Raw genomic sequence first — 22,344 nt, 5'->3', positions numbered from 1 at the left:
TAAAAATTTTGTTATAGTGTATTTGTTTAAACTTGCTTGTATTCTCATACCAAAAAAGGCATTTAAATGATTAACAATTATACATATGTTACAGAGTACAAGATTAAGTTAAGCAAATCAAAATTTTTATCATTATTTCTTCAATTAATAATGTTTTAAAAATGAAAATTAATAGTTATTAAGAAAGATTTTCGTAACTTTAACTTAATAGACTCGATAGTGCGAACATCGCGTAATAGAAACCCCTTATAATATGAACGACATATTAATTATGCTTGGCCATTGCATATCGTTAACAAACTTTCCAACAAAACCGTTTCTAAATCTACTTGTCTCCTTCAAATTCATAATTAAATACACCATTCAAGTATACAGCTTGGAGTATCATGGTTGAAACTTTTCGATTTGATTTTTTTTTAGAGATCGTATGCTGATTCGATCGATCTAGATCAGAGCAGCCGTGCATCAACACCTGATGAGACTACTCCAAGTTTACCGACGAGACGTCAGCAACAGCCGGTGAGACAAGACTTTTGCGCAAATTGCATCGCTGCAGCCGCAGCATCCGTGCTAGTCAACACTACTCAGGGTGATTATATTTCCCGTCCAAAGTCAGGCACCGACTTAGAAAATTCCGATTCATACATTCAGCAAGTGCTCATACCTGAAGATGAACAGAAACGTGTACAGGTGCAAGAGAGTGGCTGTGATCCAGAAAAATCCAGTTCAAGTGCAGTGTATTGACTGCGGGACTTTTAAATGTTTCATTTATCCAGTTGGAACGTGACTCTTAAATAGGTATACTATTATCTTTGTCATGTGCTCCACCATTTATCTAGAACGCGTTTAAAAAAAATCGTTAGAAGTTTGGTCAGTAATCAAATGTACTGGCTAGAGTAATAAGTGATGATAATCATGACAACGTCAACAGTAATTCATTTTCTAGTAATTTAATATTAGTTGCTAGCGAATCGGTTTTATTTAAATCTATACAGTATAGTATATATCCCATTCTTTTTTTTTATAATGTATTCCTGCGTTTTCTTTTATCGAAAACCATACTTAATGACGTGTTATTCGATTTTTAATAATAAATTTACAAAGATCTCGAAGTTCTTTTTTTTTCTATTTTATTTTGTGTAAAATAACGAAAAATGATGAAAAATGACCAAAAACGCAATTGACTGCTTAATTAGGTGTAACTTCTTCAAGCATCTTTTGTTTCTTCATTTATATTTATAATAAGTGAGAATAATGCATTAACTATACAGGATGGCCAAAAAANTATATATTCGCCTGTATGATGGAAAACAATAATTATTATTTTGTACACGCAAACAGAAGTAAAATCGATAAAAAGTCGCGAATTGGACGTACTAAACAAACCCCGCATTAATTAATTGCGAAACAAAGGTTATTGGCAATTGAACGTAGGCATTTGCTGTTTTGTTAATATGTATTCCATTCGATTCAATTTCAAATTACTTCTGGTATATGAAATCCATATTATTTGTGCTATTTCAATAAAATCGACGGTTAAAATCGAAACTCAACTACTCAACGAATAATCAACACAATCATTTTTCGTTAGAATTTCGCAAAAAGAATTATTATTATTCTTATTTATTTTATTGCAGAATTATACGGTATAAGAAGGAAAATTCAAAATTTTTACGCGAAAATATAACTTTATTGAATTAGCTATTGTCCGTTTTTGTTGATGAGCCATTTTGCAGGCAGTTTTGCTCATTACGTGTTCGTAAACTTCTGATTTTTGGATTAAATAAATGAGATTTTACATCATAATCCTAAGACCGTTTGAACACGTACCTCCACTCTATCCTAAAGTGAGCCAATCTTTTTTAAACTAGAACATCCCACATCTTTAACTATTTATGAATAGTAATCTAAGGTAGATCTGTCTCTACTCCTCTTAACTCCTGTTTCTGCTTGTAATATGTGTCTAATTAGCCCTTCACTCCTGAGAAGGATCCAACCAACCTATCTCGCCTATTTTTCATTGACTTGCATAGTTCTGCATATGGATCAATACTGATTAACGGACGGATTAAAAAAAAAAATAAGGTCTGGGACTAAAAACAGTTTGGGGCCCCTTTAGGAATGTTGTATAATATGAAAAATATAAGTACCAAAATTGAAGAACCCTCAAGACATAGAAACTACGACTTTCCAGCCCACCAAGCCCCAGCTTAATCCGGCCCTGATCTAAAAGCACAAAGGCAATGCTATACGATCAATGTGGCAACACATTTCAGAGCCCTAGCTCCAATATTTCTTGGCGAATGATCAAAGATGTGTTGGGCTTTAAATTTTGTTGGAAAGCAGCACCCTTACAATTTGCCAATGTGACAAAACTAATGTTTATAGCCATCTATCAATAAAATCCGCAATCACGTAGTTACCAACCCTATAACTTCGCTCTAATTAAAAATTATACGTCTATATGCGCTTGTTTGATTACTTCTTTTACGAAATTCCACCAAGAATTTTTTTATTTATTTATATTTTTATTTATATTTGCAGTCTACAGTCCATTTTTATCTCAAACTTTAGAAATTTGTGTTAATTAAAACGTCACCCGTGAATTTTATTCTTCAAACTCATTTATATAACCAATTCTTCTACAATAGGGTGTAAAGTATCCTAATTGATAGAATCGATAAGTCAGGTAAAATCTTTTGCGCTTTTGAAACTATAAAATATAATATGCTGAAAATTATAGGGCTTTTGTGAAAAAGAAGGTCCAATAAAAGCACGTAGATTTTTTTTCTCTAAGACTCCAGAATGTGTAGGATTTTTAACATTTATTTATCATTGTCTAAATTTGGGTCAGGCGTCTCTAACATTTCTGTCTTTATATTCTTCCTAACTCAGTTACTGATACTATTGAAAGTCGATCTAGATAAGTTCGAAAGTTATCAAAGACTTTTTTACAAGAAAAAGAAAACAGTCCCTAAACGTAATATTTGCTACCACACCACAAAAGTGTGACAAAAATTATTATTGTTTTTTCGAAAGACGTTCTTATTAAGCAATATAAGTAAGCACAAAGTAAATGCTCTATACCTACATACATGTTGTGAAATTCAAGATACGGGTATTTTCTTTCCTTGTAATGAAATTTCGTTTTATAGAGTATCAAAGAGCAGCAGCAGTATTAAAGCAATTTTATCGCCCAAATAAAACGTTTTCTATTTCGTGTTCGAATGTAATGTATTATTTTCTTAAAAGAAAATTCATTATAGAGACGTATTGGACAGTAATTGATTTCCATTTTGTCTACCTGATAATTCAAATTGTATAATATAAAAGAAAGAAAATTTCAAATACTAAAAATGTTTCGTTCTATTAAAAGAATCTATTAAAGTTTCAAATAGTTTATAATTGGTTTTAGTCTTAATCTGGTTCGTTCATTCTCGGTTGTGGTCTTTTGGTGTTGCTAGTATAAAAAAGGTCTTGCAATACCAAGATCAATTTTGCTCATCACAAATTCGAACTGTTCGAGTTACAGATAAGCAATCCAATTTATAATAAATTGGTCAGTAATGTTTGTGTTATGGAGTTTCTACGCTGAATATTATCATCATTTCGTAATTCCTTTTAAAAATTTTAAACATTAACAGTCGTTCATGTTGTAATGTTTGAAAATGTTAAAAAGTTAAGTATTATACATTTATGCAGTAACATGAGCGTTGTGCTCAAAAAGTTATTTAGTATTATTCATTATTAATATTTAGTTTTAAATGTACAGTTAAGGAAATTCCTTGAATTATTTAGCGTTTGTTTAAAAGGGTATACTTTAATGCTTAATTTTTGCTAGTTATATTAAAAAATGTTTCAACGTTCTACTGACAGGAAGAGGAAGTGTAGTATTTATTAACCATGACACCATTCAAAGAGATACAGAAAATGTTCCGGAACATTGATATATATATAATAACGTTAAACAAGAATTAATCGAAATTCTATGTCGAACCATATTCTATATGACATTTGAACCATTTACCAGATGTAACCATCTTCATTTCGGGTTAGAAATAGATGTAAATAGTGTAAAATTGAGCAGTATGCCGTTGTTGTTGGAACTTTTAAAGATAACATAATTTTTTAAAAACCTCATTCATTTATAATCGTTTAATATTTTACCTGCAGTAGTTGCCACTTTTACATTTTTTCGCGTATAACATATACGACTAATACGTTTTAAGTTTTTAATTATAGACAAATGGGCAAGTCATTATCTAATTGGCATCATTACCAATCAAACATTAGTGATTACTTAGCACGTTAAACAATTGTTTTGTTAATAATTTTGACCTCGAAGTCTTTGTCTTGCATTAAAAAAAATATTTTATATGTATATATGTGTTTTATATTTTGCTTAAAACATCATATAAGGATCAAAAACGTATACGTAGAACTGGACCGAATCATCCTTCAGAAAATAATATCTATCCCTCTACAACACAACACGACTAGAAGCCGGGAATCACCGACAAGCATAGAGCGTCTCTATCCTATCTGTAAAAGACTGCCCATGGTCCATGATAAGAATGCAGAGATCTCCTATGACCACCCTGTATATGTTATGTTTCATCGCAGTAACTCATTAATTTGTGCGTACTTGTAGTAATATCAATATTGCAATTATCCTGTATTTTAATTGTATTAATTGGATATTGTATTTTACATGTACCTACAATTACACTTATTATTAAATGATATTAATTATGTACTTGTTAAGGATTTAATAAGTAACATATACTGAAGTGTAAATGATAAGAACCCGCATTTACCTTGAAGAATATTAGATTGTTGGGCTAATTTTGACTCCATTTTAATGTACTGTTTGTATTCACTAGGTCTTAAGGTGTTAATAAAACAAATGTTATTTTAAAACATAAATGAAAGGTTTTGATTTATCTGAAGAAGCCCCAAATGCTTCAATTTGCGTTTTTGTTTATTTGTCGTTATTTTTTATTGCCATTTTAAAAAAGCAAAATTAATTGTTTTATTTGTTTATTCCTAGAACTCAGAAAAGGTAATTTGAAGAGGTAAATAGGAAAGATGCGAGAAATAGAACTAATGTTGAAATTGGAGATATATTATTTATTTGAAACGCCCCCAATTCGTTTTAAACATAGCGTTTCCTGTTTACGAGTTGAAGTTTCCACCTGAAGAAACATATTGTTTCATTGATTTTCTAATCACCAGTCATGAAGACTTTTGTGGAATGACGAGCATAAGGTATTTATAAAGGAAATTACTTAAAAATTTTGTTTATTTATAAAAATCTTTTAATAAACTGGGGATCACATGTTTGAAATAACTGCATACGACAAAAAAAATCTTAAGTCACGTATGCGTGAGCCGTGTAACCAGTCGTCCCGCACTCGTTTTTAATAAACGTAGACTACCGAAACCCTTCATTTGAATTGTTAATTAAGTAAGTACAATATAAATTATAGATATTCGTGCACTCGTCTGTTATCACTTTTCCAATTTAATTTTAAATATTAAACAATAAAAGTAAGAAAAAGTCAATACTGTGATTAATAATTTTATTTTCTTATGACAAATGACACAGCCAAAAGTATAAAAAATATAAAAAGCTACATTTTTATAACAGAGGACGATTCACATAAATTTTTTTGTTTTTGACCGGCAACAAACAGCTATTTTAAATTTAGATCTAGGTAAAATGCTAAAACTAAAAGCGAATATATTACCAATATTGCATTTTCTATAAAATTACACTACTGCATTCTTCTGTAGCTATGTACACAGAGAATTTTGAATGGGTACAAACATTCCTGTCAGTTTTGAAATGTTTATAGTACGTAAAAAATGCAAATCAGCAGGAACACTGCCAACAAATCATAAATCTGAGTAATTTTAAAACAATTCCCCATTCTCCTTGAAACAACAGCAACAGCCATAAACAAAAATAGATCACAAATATATTAATTATAAACAATACACACATGTTCAGTCTAAAATCAACCTAAACATATTATTATTAACAGTTTATTAACATTACGACAAATATGAATAATTTACTCTGAACGAAACATAATAATTTTTTTAGATAACTTATTAAACTCCCTGCTTGGGGACCATTTTCGTATCATTATCGATCCTATTCATTATTTTTGGCCTTACAAGTAATCAAAAGCATGACTTTCTAATTCCACATGAAAATAATAAATTATTCATATTTAAATAATGACCCTTATCAAATTAGAAACTATTTTTCCTTATCATATCGTTCTTAGGTACATATTTGTTTCTTTATAATGCATCTCTACATGTATAAATGAAGAAAAATATTATGTATTAAGTACATTGACTCATTTTAAACACCACAATGTAAATCATACTGATAATCGTTTACTCTTAATCCTGTTATTTCATGAACTTTAAAGCTGGAATGAACATAAAATTTTCTTTGGTGACTGTCTTCTCTTACATCAATCCCATTGATAGGATGTCTACCAACTATCATTTTCTTTTGATAATTACGAATATCGAACTCTTTCCATGAACTGATGTGGTAAAAATAAATCTAAAATATATAATTACAGTGTTATTTTTTGAGCACCGCTTTATCAAAATAAGTAAACCAACTTACGTTTCCAATATCCACTCCTATAATAAATGTATTTCCATACAAAAACATGCAAGTAATGTATGATTCAAGAACATCCCAGGTATTAAACAATTTTTTGCTGTAACTTCCTTTTTCTCCCAAAATAAATAGTTCTAGGAACTGTTCTCTTAAATCATCTTCTGTTGTGGCTTAAATTATAACATTTTTCTTAGACCTGATAGTTTTTTAAATTTAAAATTTAAATAAACATAATTAAGAAAAATAATGTGTACNTCCTATCTCTATAGGTTTTTAAATCCGTATAGTAGAAGAAATCTGTATTCTTCAATTTACATTTTTTTTTTTGTTTTTACGTTTTACTTGTCATAACAATATCTACATTCGTACATGTATATGTATAAGGGAATTCAAATGAGACAAAAATAAAATTAATTAAGTTGCCTTTACCTAAAGCTACAGGGTCTGACATAACTAATTAACTGGGTAATTACGTAGAGGAGAAATGAAATGGCATTTGAAATGTAAATTATCCATTATAGAAAATTGGAACATCGTCGCAACCATGTTTGCTAATTTTAACTAGCTACATGCTTCTTAATTACTTTGCTGAGTTTGTAATTAAAGACGTTTGAGCCTCAAACGCTAAAAAATTCGTTTATATGGTTCGATGAAGTTGGAATTCACCTTCATGGTGATAATTATTTCCGACAGTACCTTACACACCATTATATTAATTATAACACCTAAACAAATCGCCGGTGTATTTTTATGGCATGACCGTACAATAACGGTTCTTAGTTTTTTTTTTTTGTAATGCTTAATCTATTATGTTGATTTACGTATATGCCATTACAAGTATAAAATATCTAGCTAGTGTTTATATCCGCTGGTTAAAGTATCAATTGATTAATAAGATGCAGTCTTTATCAACGTAATTAATATGTACAGTATCTAGAAAAACCATTGGAATAAGTGGCTACATTCAATTCCTCTTGGGTAAGAAGTGTTGACTTCAAAACTGACTATACGCTATACAACCCCTTAATAATAGTATATTACGCATCAAGGGAACAAGGGATGAAAGTACGACATTCCCTCCTGTTTGTGATGCCGTACTTTCTTCCCAAACGCGGTATACATTTTTTTACACCATACCTCCACCCCAAGAGTACGATTTAAGGGAAGAGAAAGTCGAAAAGGTAAGAAATCACATTTCCTGTGTATTAAGAAAATGTTTCAACTTCCTCCACGTGGAAATTGCCATCCGAGCGGAGAATGGAGAAATCTTTCCATAATAAGGAAAATACCCATGGGGAAATGTTGCGCTTTTGTCCCTGAAGTCAGGGAAAAACATCGTATTTTCGGTAGGAGTATGGCAGAAAAGCTTTATTTATATTTAGAAATACACTTAAACTTTCAAACTTTCAAACAAAGTTTAACTATATTTGTTGTAACATGTACACATATGTAGCCAACCAATTCCTCCTTCAGGATTCTACTTTATCCTAGAGTAACTAGTTTATCCTAAAGTTGTTTTACGTCGGTAACAAATACACGATAAACCAATTTGGCCTAGGCAAAACACAAGTTTTAGGGATTTCAACATTTCTATCATATGTGATAATTGAATAAAATAATCCGAAGTGGTCTGTATTCTGTCGAAGAAACTGCCAAACGCGGATCGCGATTTCGATCTTTTTGGATCTCATCAGCGCGTCGCAGGCAGCTCCGACAGAACACAGACCAACTTTTACCTGCTGCTTTAACAGCGCGTTTTAGAAAATACGACAAATGGCGCTGTAAACGCCATCTGTAGCACGATGCTACATTTTAGGATTACGTATGCTCCAACAAGGTCCACTTGTGTGGATATCTACTTGCTGAAAACGAATNATCTTAAATGTATATATTTTTTTATTCACATAATTTTGTTTAAAGTTAAAAAATTGACTAGAGAACTATAAATGCAAACTCATATTATCTAATAAAGTCAATAAAGTTTAAAAACGATTTTACTTTTGGCTGAAGCAATTTCCTGTTTCATTGTACTTTATTTGTATGGATTTGGCAAACTATCAAGACTGTATAGGCAAAATAAGTGTAACTAAAAATTCTAAACCCCAAATTTAACTCCACACAGTTACGTATATTGAATGAAAAACATTTTATTCAAACATTACAGAAATGTAAACTGCTTTTTTTAGACATTAATGCCAATAAAAGTGTCAGACTTTCTGACCATATGTTAGGGCTATAAATTTGAAAAGAAAGTGGAATTTATAAAAAAGCAACAGCAAGCAGTTTTCAATTGATCTTTTGAAGGGCATATTATCCTTGAACTTAGTCTTTAATTTGGAAGGTGGAATGACATAATAATTCTTACCTATGCAATTTAACATCTTGAATGACTGAAAGTTCATTTAATTTTCCATCAAATTCTGTTAAAACTAAGGTGCCTGTTTTGTATGCAATAAGAACATAAATTCTTCCATTCCTTGCCTCAAAGTATTCTTCATCTGAAATTAATAATCATAACAGTTAAGAAAAAATTATACACTTTACTTTCAAAAGACATACCACACATAAAAGTTATTTCTGTGATTTTGATTGCTTGATATCTGGTTGTATGCAATAAGTCCCAATTGTCATTAAATATTTTGATTCTACCATCTTCTGAACCCACTGCTACATATCTTCCTGTAAGATCAATTAAAGAATAATGAATTAAATATTAACTTATTACATAAAAAATTGAAACAAACATGAATACCTGAAACTGCAATGCTGGTAATTCTTGATACTTCAATTGGAGACAAATGTATATCAAATTCAATATTGCCATCAATATCCTGCCAAGCACACCAATTTTTATAAATATTTAACCATTTGTCTATATCGTTTTGATTAATATACTTTTCTGTATACTTCACAAGTTCACCTTTGGGTATATCCCTAAGACAATTTCTCTTCCATATTTTTGTTCTCTATAAGATTACCAATTTCGTTAGTTTAATTCTAATTAACAAATGAATAAGAAAATTAGTTTCAGCAAATATCTAAAAGAACAAAGAAAGTATTTCAGAAGTAGCATTTAAAATTTTTTTTTTGAAATGCTTTTGTCACTGCCACACATTAAAAACTAGAGAAGAAAATAAAGCAATAAACTAGAGAAAAAAATAAAGATGNAATTTTTAATAAATTTTTTGTGTTCTATGAGTTTTTTGACTGATAAATTATGTCTCAAAATTATGCAGTTTGCATCTTAACTTGTTGAACCTTGAATTTTCGCAAGTTTTTTTTTATAAATGTTATTTTCAAAGTTTCATCGAAATCTCTGTGTCCTTTTTTTATGGTGTCAATCTCTTTAAGATTAAGTATTACAACGAGTCTGCATAACACGTTTGACTATTAAAATAGAATTCATTGAGGTTTAATAAATACACAAATGCCAAGTTTTTAACAGAATAAGTGTTTTAATTTATGTTCGCAACATGTTGATGATACTTACATGCACAAATAATAATGTCATCTCTATAAATGTGACACGATCTTTCCAGCCTGGGATGGTTGTTTATGCAAAATTTTATCCTTACTCTGCGCTCTGGAATGCTTATGGGAGGAACATTTTCGTCATACTTTAGAACTTTGACCTCGTTATTTATCAAAAACGTTGCCGTCCCACCCCACATATGCAGGCAAGAGACCTCACTTGGTGAGTAAATTCTCAGAAATGTTATTTCGCAAAATACATTAGTGCCCATCGAATTTTTGCAAAGTTTACTGATTGTAATTCGGCCACCTCTCTTCTCATAACAAAGATACTTTTTGTAAACGCTTTAAAAAAATTAGAAAATTTGATTAATAATAACTTTTAAAACCCTTCAATTACAGTTTATTATAGTTTAATTGATATATTTGCTATTCGTTAAAAGGCTTAAAAATAACTTTTCATTCATAAAATAGTGCAACTATATGTCTAATATTTTAAGGGTAAACAAGTACTATTAAAGTTACTTGTGCAAAAAATAAGGCTTAACTGGTTATTGCCTTTAAAATTTAGACTAAACAATAATTTAAAGTGGAATTAAAAATAATGTTTAACATAAACCTGAAGACATTAATCTTAAATGTATATATTTTTTTATTCACATAATTTTGTTTAAAGTTAAAAAATTGACTAGAGAACTATAAATGCAAACTCATATTATCTAATAAAGTCAATAAAGTTTAAAAACGATTTTACTTTTGGCTGAAGCAATTTCCTGTTTCATTGTACTTTATTTGTATGGATTTGGCAAACTATCAAGACTGTATAGGCAAAATAAGTGTAACTAAAAATTCTAAACCCCAAATTTAACTCCACACAGTTACGTATATTGAATGAAAAACATTTTATTCAAACATTACAGAAATGTAAACTGCTTTTTTTAGACATTAATGCCAATAAAAGTGTCAGACTTTCTGACCATATGTTAGGGCTATAAATTTGAAAAGAAAGTGGAATTTATAAAAAAGCAACAGCAAGCAGTTTTCAATTGATCTTTTGAAGGGCATATTATCCTTGAACTTAGTCTTTAATTTGGAAGGTGGAATGACATAATAATTCTTACCTATGCAATTTAACATCTTGAATGACTGAAAGTTCATTTAATTTTCCATCAAATTCTGTTAAAACTAAGGTGCCTGTTTTGTATGCAATAAGAACATAAATTCTTCCATTCCTTGCCTCAAAGTATTCTTCATCTGAAATTAATAATCATAACAGTTAAGAAAAAATTATACACTTTACTTTCAAAAGACATACCACACATAAAAGTTATTTCTGTGATTTTGATTGCTTGATATCTGGTTGTATGCAATAAGTCCCAATTGTCATTAAATATTTTGATTCTACCATCTTCTGAACCCACTGCTACATATCTTCCTGTAAGATCAATTAAAGAATAATGAATTAAATATTAACTTATTACATAAAAAATTGAAACAAACATAAATACCTGAAACTGCAATGCTGGTAATTCTTGATACTTCAATTGGAGACAAATGTATATCAAATTCAATATTGCCATCAATATCCTGCCAAGCACACCAATTTTTATAAATATTTAACCATTTGTCTATATCGTTTTGATTAATATACTTTTCTGTATACTTCACAAGTTCACCTTTGGGTATATCCCTAAGACAATTTCTCTTCCATATTTTTGTTCTCTATAAGATTACCAATTTCGTTAGTTTAATTCTAATTAACAAATGAATAAGAAAATTAGTTTCAGCAAATAAAACCAAACAGGTGCAAAATTGGTAGATCTAATATCTAAAAGAACAAAGAAAGTATTTCAGAAGTAGCATTTAAAATTTTTTTTTTGAAATGCTTTTGTCACTGCCACACATTAAAAACTAGAGAAGAAAATAAAGCAATAAACTAGAGAAAAAAAATAAAGGTGATTGTTATGAGCAGCTGCATACTAAAAATATTTTTTTTGTTTTGGCTTGTAACTGGCCCACTTAATATTTTAAACTAATTAAAAAGTTAATGTTGATGATGATGATACTATTCATTAAAAAAAGAAAGAATAATGTTTTATTACTTATAATATTTAAATGTTATTATTTAGAATAAATTGTTACTACTCACTTTGGTTAATCTTTGAATGATGTTTTTCCATTGCTCATTAACAGCATAAGCAATAAGTAAAGTTTTACCATCACAATGTTTTAAAATCCGCTCAATTATTTCTTCAGGAAAAATGCACATAATTTCAAAATTAAATTTAAAATGCGTAATATCTAAATCAAAGTAGAAAGGCCAAAACGTCAGTACACCTTACTTTATATTTACAAACAAAGAACTTGCAATGATCAGAGAAAATAATGCGACTGTTTGGTTTCCCTCTTGAACTTATACTTGCTTCTACTCGTACTACACTAGCTAAGCTTAGCTAAGTTTATTTTTTGACCAAAAGACCTTTCTTTATGTTTGTTTATTTATTTTTTTTATTTCATTTTATATACCTCCCATCTCTTTCGGTGCACTTGTCAAATTAGAGGCATTTGAATGTAAGTATTCATTTATCTTTGACGAAGTAAAATGTTTAATATTTATTGTAGACCTGCATTCAAAAATGCAAATTATTGACTATATATTACATTCCTTCAGATTTACTTATAAATGGAAATTATTCTTAATAACAGACTAGTTTATAAAAAAATACAGTTTTGTTGTTTTCTTTCAAAACAAATTAGAATACGGCCCTGTCTGTCGGTCACTTAGATTCCGAATAGAAATCAAACTATTCCAAAACAAATATAGTTTTCTCAAGATTATTGTAGCTTTCGTTCAGTAGATGGCACCATAGTTATTAAAAATGATATACAAATGCGCATGACTTAAATCAACAGGTAGTGTAGCAGTTGTCTAATTTGTGTCTTGTTGTTAGGATGTCAGTTTACTTCGCGTTGTAGTTTGAAGTATAATGCTTTCGTCGTAGGTAAATAACGTTGTTCTTATTTAAAAGTGGTATTTCAACAAACATAATACAGTGAATATGGGTGTTGGTTTACCCCCATTAGAATTTACGGAGTGTTTAAGTGACAGTCCATTTTTTCGCGAAAATCTTCATCAACATGAGAAGGAATTGGAGATCACGAGTCAACAGATAAAAAAGCTCATCAAAGAAGTTAAAGATTTACTCTCCGCGGCAAAACGTAAGTTAAATAAAATTTAAAGTTTAAATTTTTGACATGTACTCGCATAACTTGTTCAAAGGCAGGTCATTTTGAACTTGCATACCTACTAGAAGATACAACTTTTCACATGTCAAAAGTGGTCTATCTCATGTAATTAAAAACCGTTATCTTCCAGAAGAATATCGTCATACATTATCTGTATGTTTAATAAAACTACATTGAAATTTCTTTCATGATCGCTTCAATGAAGACAGATTTTTCTTGATGTATCTAAGTATCATCTATTACTGACTTGGGTTCATAATCTTTTACAATTTCATAATATTCAAAAATATAAACAAAATAGTATTTGTTGAATAATTAAAACAATACGTACTGACATGTTAATATTTATTAAGTAAATGAATGAAATTAGTTCAGATTATTTTTAATTGTCGATGAAAAGAATATCCCTATTTGACTATACACTAGTGGCGAGTTGTTAACCGAACGTACGGATATTCTATTACAGGGGTAGCCAACCCGCGGCCCGCCTTAAACATTTTTCCAGACTGGATAGTCTCTAAAGAAGCAGGTGATATTTTTAAAAAGACGTGGTTGAAAAAATATATTGACCAAATTTTGCATTTTTGCTTGTGCGACTTAAAAAAAGAAAAAATGCTGATAAAAAATGTGTAATTTGTATGTTTGGTGTTTTTTCTTCACCCATATAGACAGTACTTACATTAAAGAACATTAAGTTCTTAAGCCTGTACCTGATAAGCAGAGCTTTAGTGCTTTGCGCTTGGAAATGTTTCATCCAGTCCTTTCAGGGCTTAGAAGCACTGGAATCCAAGTCCTTTTATGAACAAGTAGTTGGTATGTTCATTAACATATGAAATTACCCTATAAAATTGCTTTACAATTTCTAATTCAAAGGCCTTCAAGCTTTTTGAAAGTATTTGAAGCACTTTCAAAGTGCTGAAGAATTTGAATCTAATTGTCATAGAAGTAACTGCTAATTCTAAATAACTACTATGATTTCCATTAAGCACCCCCTGACCAACTTTATATTACGTACCATTATATGAACTGTTTCAGATGAAAAACTACTTTTATTAGACAAGTAATAAATATGTTTTTTGCACCTGAAATCATTCATATATTGATTCTACTATCTACCTATAGATTTTCTTATGCGGTAGTAACATTAAATTATGGCTAAATATCGGGTTATTTTCAGCCCTTCTTTTATCAAGCATTTTTCGTTAAATACATATTTAATGATAAGATACTTTCGGTATTAGGTATTCATTCATCAATTCAGTATTGTGACTTACTTAATAAGTCAGAAATTCAAAATAAGTGCACATTATTTTAAAAGCGACAAAGTTCTTTGCGCGCATTTCCTTTGGAAGTTAAAAACGTAACTCTTGAGACACACGAACTCACCACATCTCCGCCTTGAACCCTCATTTTATGAAAATAGAACACCAAAAAAAGGAATATTCTCGCACCGTTTGTAAGCAAAACTTGCACTTTTCTTTTGTTGGCCTGTTTATCCTTGTATCTATTTTTAAGGTCTTTCAAGTTCATATGCATTCGTATGTAGGTATGACACATTTTGTAGTTTTGCATTACTTTTTACTGTAATAAATGGTAGTTCTGTTTATTAAGGATCGTTACCAAGGACTCAACTATTTAGCTGACCGTTTAAATTCTGGAAAGTCTGTCTTCAATAACAAGATCTATTACATTATTAATTAAAAAAAATGAGCGTTTAGTGTTCCAAAAATCGAAGCACATTTTTTCGATCACTTTATGTAACATAAAAGAAGGATTAAAAACGTACACACTGGTTGTTGTTCGTAAGAAAATACCGGAAACATTTTCAAAAAAGTACGGTTGAAGCTGACGCTACTTTATAAAATGCTGGCCAAAGCTTATTTTAGGACATTGACATGTAATGTATGTAAAATTGTCCATTCCAGTATGCTTATAATTATTAAAATAGACGAGTCTGCTGTTAAAATATTATATTCTCTCTAAAGAATTTTAAACTTAAACTACTACTTATTTGCATGCCGAATCGTCACTCAAAAAATCCTTTTTTTGCAACTTCGTAATAACAAATTTTACGCCGAAAGTTTTAGGGGTTTCACCTGCCACCTCTCCTTATAAAAGATTCGTTTCGATTTAACAGCAAAAACATATTAATAAAGCAAAAAATAAATAAAACTATACACGTTTCCATACACCACCCTTAATCTCTTTACGCTAAGCAATCCTCTCTCTCCTGCTTTTGCGAACGTATTTTATGAACGACTCCTACGTAATACTTTAATGAGAATAGACTTTTAGTAAATGCCGTGCTATTGAGAAATTTCATGCGGATTACTACCTAAAGTTTGCTAATTAATTCTGAATTTGTCTAGCCTCGACATTTCGCCCCCATTAAAAAGAATCTTCATATTCTTTTTCTCAAAGGTCATATGCAAATTAAAATCCTATTGATATATCGAATAAATATTTACTATAAACATTTATCTATCGTACTTTCGGTAAGAATATGGTAATAAAATAATTATTTGTACAGAGAGATTTTTCCAGGTTTTATTAGATATATGTGTCTAAATAAATGAGTACGGTTCATGTGGACCTTAGACAATGAATGTACTTTAAAATTGTTTTACATTTCCACATAATTTATTTACCTTATTTTGATTTTAATTTTCAACCAAACGTTGAAAATTCAGGAATTAGATAAAATAGAACTGACAAAAGGAAGAACTCTATTATTATCTACCAGAAAAATATTTTTATAAAAAAAGAAAAAGATATTTTTATACATCAATAAATGCACATGAAGGCATTGGATGTACTCTATTGGAGTCATTGGTCGTAATGATGAACATATTTTTGAGACTTGTACCAATCTAATAGAAAATAATTTTATTGGTGACCTTTAAGACATTTATTTGCTCTTAATTTGATATGATATTTTAATACGTTGCACTAATTAATAATTAATTTTGTTCACTAGTATTTGTTAGTGGTAACAGATTATTAATTATGGTTGTAAAAACCTTGAAACCATTACCCAAATTCAGTTTTACTGCATTTTTTGCTTATCAAAACCGACCTCTTATTAATGTACCAGAGCAGACAGAATTTGGTGATAAGAACACTATTTATCATTACATGTTTTCGTGCCAGTGCATTGTAAAGTATGCAGGTAGGTATTAATTATTAATCAAAATCAATTTTGTAATTCAAAATAACGACATAACGGAGGTAACACACGTCTTAGTAATCATTACAGATTTTCTTCTGATTAGTAGTTTAATTATTGATTGTGATTATTAATTGTATTCGCCTTAAATTTTCTAAAATGGGCTTTAAATGATTTCCAGCAACTTGGTCCCGTACAAGGACAAAGATTGCTGGGTAAATGTCTAGGTGATGGCCCCCAGAGGGGGTGGGGGTGAGCGGGATCGAAAGAGGAGGTCTCCCCGACCACTGTACTATAAAAAGTTCGTGGCGGTCTCACCCCCATAAAATGTTATGGGAGTTAGATGGGGGTGAGGGTGGGGGGATCGAAAGAGGGTAGGGGGATCGAAAGAGGATAGTCATCTGAGTAAAACCCCATAAACAATTTGCGGCGGTTTCACCGTTAGTTAATTATTTTGACAATTTTCATACACTATAATTCAAATAAAATTCAATAAAATAATTATTTCCGAGCGGGTGGAAGTGAGGGATCGAAAGAGGGTGGTCACTCGAACAAAACCCGATAACCTAACCTAACCTACCCTATTGATAAAGATATTTAAATAATGTTTTATATAACTTTCTCAATATTTTTATGTATTTTTCATTAGTTTTACCTTTGAATATTATTTACGAATGACTATATAAATATTTACATGCCTAGAAATGTATAAAAATTGGCATATTTATTAACTTTGAACCCCTATAACTTTTTATGGGGGTGAGACCGCCACGAACTTTTTATGATACAGTGGTGGCGGAGACCTCCTCCTTCCATTTCCCCCATCCCCACCCCCTTCATCTAGACCTTTACCGATTGCTGAATTGTGCTGCTTCAATTAAAACAAATATGACTTATTTTTGTTTTTGTTAACAAGGAATTTTGTGAAGCAATACACATCACACAGTTCTGACTTTAGACCATTTTACTGAACATTAACTTTAAACGGTTATTAGCGAGAATCATCTATTGCTATTTTGCAGAACTTGTACATTTTATCTATCGAATTCGGTTAACATTGTACGTGCTTAACATTTTGCAACGAAAGCTAAACTTAAAATAGCTTAAACGTGTGTAATAAATTAGATATTTTGTGCTTATTCAGTAAGATTGTATATAGTGAACTTTCTGACTTAATTTTAAAAATGCCTTGAACGAAATAATAAATTGATTTATTCGCGTTCCTATTTTGCTTACCAAACAACGAGATAATAACAATCTCGTTCTACGACGGTTTCACGTATCATTTTGCATTTTTGCGTTTGTGGCAAAATTGTTACACGAGCGTTCTTGTTCTATTGTAAGTGTGTTTTATATCGAAACCTATTACTTTGAAGGCCGTAATCGAGGTCGTAATGTAACAATATACAAACGAATAATAACCATATGGCGTATTGAATGACTTTTTTATTGAAATTGACACCTGCCGCACATTTCTGATTCTGTGCTTTTGATATTATACAAATTAAAATATGTAACAACATAACAACTAATGAAGACTAGGACAATAATTCTTCAGATGAGCTTTACCTCTCATTTACGGGGATAATTACTATTTGAAAATCGGGTAGTAGACGAAAGTAATATTATCACTACAGTATTAATTTGTAATTGACAGTTGGTAGAAGTAGATTGGGGTTGATATTAGAGAACTTATCTAAATGCATACCAAAGGGCAGAAGATGTTCAAGTGGTCGAAATTAGTACGAAAATATTCAATTCAATATCATTACATACAATGTAGAAATCATCCCGAAGTGAGTTAGTTTTTAATATGAAATATTCTCAATTTTTACTCACTACACACTTCCTCAAATTAATGAGGAAAAATTTGTTGCTGTTGTCACACCCTCGCCGGGAATCGAACCCGGGCTCTTTGGCTTTACGCGCCAATGCGTAGCTTAGTGGTCAAAGCATTGGCGCGTAAAGGCAAAGAGCCCGGGTTCGATTCCCGGCGGGGGTGTGACAACAGTAACAAAAATTTTTCCTCATTAATTTGAGGAAGTGTGTAATGGGTAAAAATTGAGAATATTTCATATCAATATCATTACATTTGATGCACATACATATTTCAACTTCCTATCGTTAGGATCTTTTGTTTTTTACTGCATAAAATGCTTTTGTTTCTTACGATCCAAAAAGGTAGGTGTTGAACACATGTTGAATTTAGAAGCAGCTGCTTTCGTATCTTCAGCATGTTTTTATCGTTTTTTGGTTATTTTGATACATTTGCTGCTTCTCAGTTTCTAGGGCTGCACACCATTCATTTTATTTTATATAAGCATACAGGGTGTGATTAATAAATACTGAGGTAAAGAGCGCCGTCACACTGATAACAATATCATGATTCCAGTAGATACTCAATTCGTTGTCTTAATTATTACTTAACGCTAAATATGTTTTAATTGAATACGTATTGCGAGTATCTACACACTTAAGTATTTCTTAATTTAAGAATTTTTTACTTCCAATCAGAAGTTGGTTGGTTCAAAAAAATTATTTCTTAAGTCATTTTTTTTAATTAGTGTAGATTCGACATACTCAGATCATTAGAAGTCTAACTGTATTTAATATATTAACCAACATTGCCAGACAGTAGCAATGGAAAGACAGATAACACATCTGAAATACATAATATTTGTAATTTTTGTCGTAAATTATTTGGTTGTTGCCATTTTTTTCTTATCAAACTTTACGTCAACATTGGAAAACTAATCTGTTTTTTAAATTTATCACTCGATGCCACGATTCGTAACACTTAAGTATAGGGACGTTATCTATGACCAAATATTGACTTTTGAACACGCCCTTAACAATCGCGATTTTTGATCAAAAATCCACATTAAACGTCAGAGTCCTGGATGTTGAATTTAGGCCTAAGACGGAGTTCCAAGTTTTAATTATACGTTTTAATAATTAACTAATTTCAGATTGTTATATCTTTAGACAAATTAGTTGCACTGATATTAATTACAAACAGAATTAGATTGTGCTAGAACGGGGGCGGTTTTGAGCGTGGCGAGTTGGGCAACCGTCCGAGGACTTGCTCTTGGAGAAGTCTCGCGCACTCGGACAATAACCCAAGTAGAAAAATATTTGACACTCAAAGTACTGAACATCATTTTTGAATCTCTAAATCTTATAAGACGTTAACGCACCTTAGTTTATCGTAATTAACAATCTGTTATTTTTGTGATCTACCCATTCGAAGTCTCGCAATGGCTAAGGCCGCCCCTGCTCTAGGACATTAACTCATTAGCATATAAGCACATTATTATGCCTACAATAAACCACCCTGTGTAGGTACAACAGCCGAGGATCTTTGTAGTTTTAAAAAAATCCGGATATTGTATGTATTTTATTAATGTCACGTCAAAAGTCTATGTCGTGTCCTTTAAGCTATACTTTTCTGTCAACTGAATCGCCTTTCATTTCTTTTTTCACTTTCAACCCTTTCACTGTTCCATTTTGTTTTATTATAGATGATAATAAATCGGCACACCTTTGTTATGTCTATTTTTACTCCTTACGTACATCGACCATCCACCTTGTGCCTTTTTATCTGATGCATTGTTTAAAGGTAGTGCAAACATTATTCATATCACATTCGCAACGATAATAATAAGGAGTGAAACTTAACATGACAAAAGCTGAATGCAAATGACAATAAAAAGAGTAAAAAGCTTCGGAATGCGGAATTTCGCTTGTTTGCAGATGTAAACAACTTTCCATAAGGGCACCTCAGATAGGGCCACAAATAAAAGAATTAGTAAATTGGAAGTAATTGTTATTTCTATTAAAATATCATTGGGATATTATATCGGATGTAATTGTAAGAATGGGTGCGTGTCTCTGTGAATTCTAAATCTGATTTAAATCGAAAACTAATACGTATAGGCATGTTACTGATTTATTGAATTGATTATTTGATTTTCCGATCGTCTATATTTAAGGATGTTTTGGAGGTACAATCGGAGACAAGAGTACATAAAATTAGAAATTCGTGATTAATTAGGTTTTCCATCATGACCAAAAACTTTGAATAAAACAAGAAATAACGAATAATATGGAATTTTTTTAACTGACTTGGCAGTGAATATGCCTTGATTTCAACTTCGAAACAAAAAAATATTTAGTTCCAATCTCTATTAATAAGGAGCGTAAAACTTTTTAACATGTTTAAATAACAATTAAAACTTTAAAGTTGCATTTATTTCAGACAATTATAAATATTAATAGCTTATTTTTCATTTTTTCCTCGATAACCATTTAGTGAATTTGAATAACCTTACGCTAAAGTGATTCTCCAGAGCTCAAGTTACTTATTATAAAAGTTTGAAATTTCTGGTAGCTTTTTTCTGTTAATAAAAATAAATTTAATCTGTTCGGTTAACGAATCTCCATAAAATGACTGTAAAATTACAATTTTTTAAAATTTCAATAACATTTTAACGGTTTAGTGAATCGATTTGTAACTTTTACAGGAGTTTTAGAATTGAATGAGGAACGTTCTTTCAAATTTTTATTTGTCTCGTAGCATTTTGACATACCTCCCAAACATCCTTGTAAATTTTCAAACTTATAAACATTTTTTTTTTTCATTTTTATGTGTGCATATGACTATATAGGACTATATATTAGCTACCCTAACTTTAATTCAGTTTTATAATTTACAATTAATTGACACAAAAGGTCTTCTTTTGTTTTTACATACATGCGTTTTAACTTTCGTTTACTCAGGTGTTCAGCATTAAACAAGTAGGTAAATAATTTATTGTTAAGTTTTACCGGAAAATGTCAGTTTCATTGTCGTGACAGTTAAAATAAAATATCCAGTGAATACAACAAAAGCTACTGGCTGCTGCCTACCACTTTCGCTGCCGCTGCCGCTAATTTTTTGCAGTTTACTTTCTCTGTTACACAATTCGAGTGTTGTGTACTGCAACACGTTGTTTATTGCAAAGCATAAATAATTAACAATTCATGCAACCTTTTTCGTTCGGTAGCGAAGTACAAACAATATAATATAACGTTTGTTTTAATCCGTTGTCGCTATCACGGAAATCTTCTATCCGTTGAAGTAATCGCGACATTAAACAGGTTCGATTCAAATGTCGATGCCGATCGTGAATTAAAATGTGATTCAGGTTGGTCACGCTTTTTATAATTTATTTAACATGCACACTTAATACCTACTTCCCTAAGAAGTCATCGAAGGTGAATTTTGTAACAAGTGCAGCAACGTTCTGTTTTCTTTTCACATTTAATTCTTGCACATAAAAAACTCCCTTCATATTAAAATGGTAAACCATTTGACATATAAATTAGTATTCTTTTAAGTATATATTTTTAATTAAGCAATAATATAGATATGTATATTATTACAATACGGTTTATAACGAGTTTGTTTTTAGATTGGGTTGGCATAACAAAATTTTATTCTTTAAGTTGGTTTTGTATGTTAAACCGAGTAGAAATCTTTGTATGTCACGCCTACTTTTATAATACGACGACATATCAGTAAGATATGGTTATGAATCTGTATTTTGTGATTATAATATTTATGAATTTGATAGAAAAAACTATGCGTCCCTAAGCAAGTGATAATTTTTAAGTAGAAATTAGTATTAAAAGAATTAAAAAATTATTAGTCTAATTTAATTTTAATGGCCACACCATATTTTCAAACTAAACAAGAACAAGTTTTATATTGTTGTTGTAAATAATAGATAACATTTATCAGTACGGGTTTAGTCAAATATCAAATATTAGT

General features: G+C 30.5%; 2 protein-coding genes and 1 long non-coding RNA gene across 3 annotated transcripts in view; 1 reads left to right on the top strand and 2 right to left on the bottom strand.

Moving 5' to 3' along the window:
* Positions 1-5,749: 5,749 nt before the first annotated feature.
* On the bottom strand, positions 5,750-12,677 carry LOC108733279. The gene is made up of 7 exons (XM_025975974.1): positions 12,270-12,677; positions 11,629-11,842; positions 11,436-11,555; positions 11,242-11,374; positions 10,140-10,465; positions 6,653-6,819; positions 5,750-6,586 (listed from the first exon to the last, which is right to left on the bottom strand). The coding sequence occupies exons 1-7, from the start codon at positions 12,387-12,389 to the stop codon at positions 6,377-6,379; spliced, it is 1,290 nt and encodes a 429-aa protein (XP_025831759.1). The 5' UTR covers positions 12,390-12,677; the 3' UTR covers positions 5,750-6,376.
* On the bottom strand, positions 8,977-9,641 carry LOC112904861. Its single transcript, XR_003231422.1, has 3 exons — positions 9,402-9,641; positions 9,209-9,328; positions 8,977-9,147 (listed from the first exon to the last, which is right to left on the bottom strand). It is a non-coding gene; the product is annotated as an uncharacterized LOC112904861 (long non-coding RNA).
* Positions 12,678-13,055: 378 nt separating the features above from the next.
* The window catches only part of LOC108733352 (rho GTPase-activating protein 26), a gene marked incomplete at its 3' end in the record, with an annotated part of 74,937 nt that continues 65,648 nt past the window's right edge, over positions 13,056-22,344 (top strand). Inside the window, exon 1 of the mRNA XM_025975995.1 lies at positions 13,056-13,339. Coding sequence (XP_025831780.1) covers positions 13,180-13,339 — 160 coding nt within the window. The remainder of the gene's footprint in view (positions 13,340-22,344) is intronic.

Source organism: Agrilus planipennis, unplaced genomic scaffold (assembly GCF_000699045.2).
Source record: "Agrilus planipennis isolate EAB-ADULT unplaced genomic scaffold, Apla_2.0 scaffold12, whole genome shotgun sequence".
NCBI lineage: Eukaryota > Metazoa > Arthropoda > Insecta > Coleoptera > Buprestidae > Agrilus > Agrilus planipennis.
This window is presented reverse-complemented; position numbering and strand designations above follow the sequence as displayed.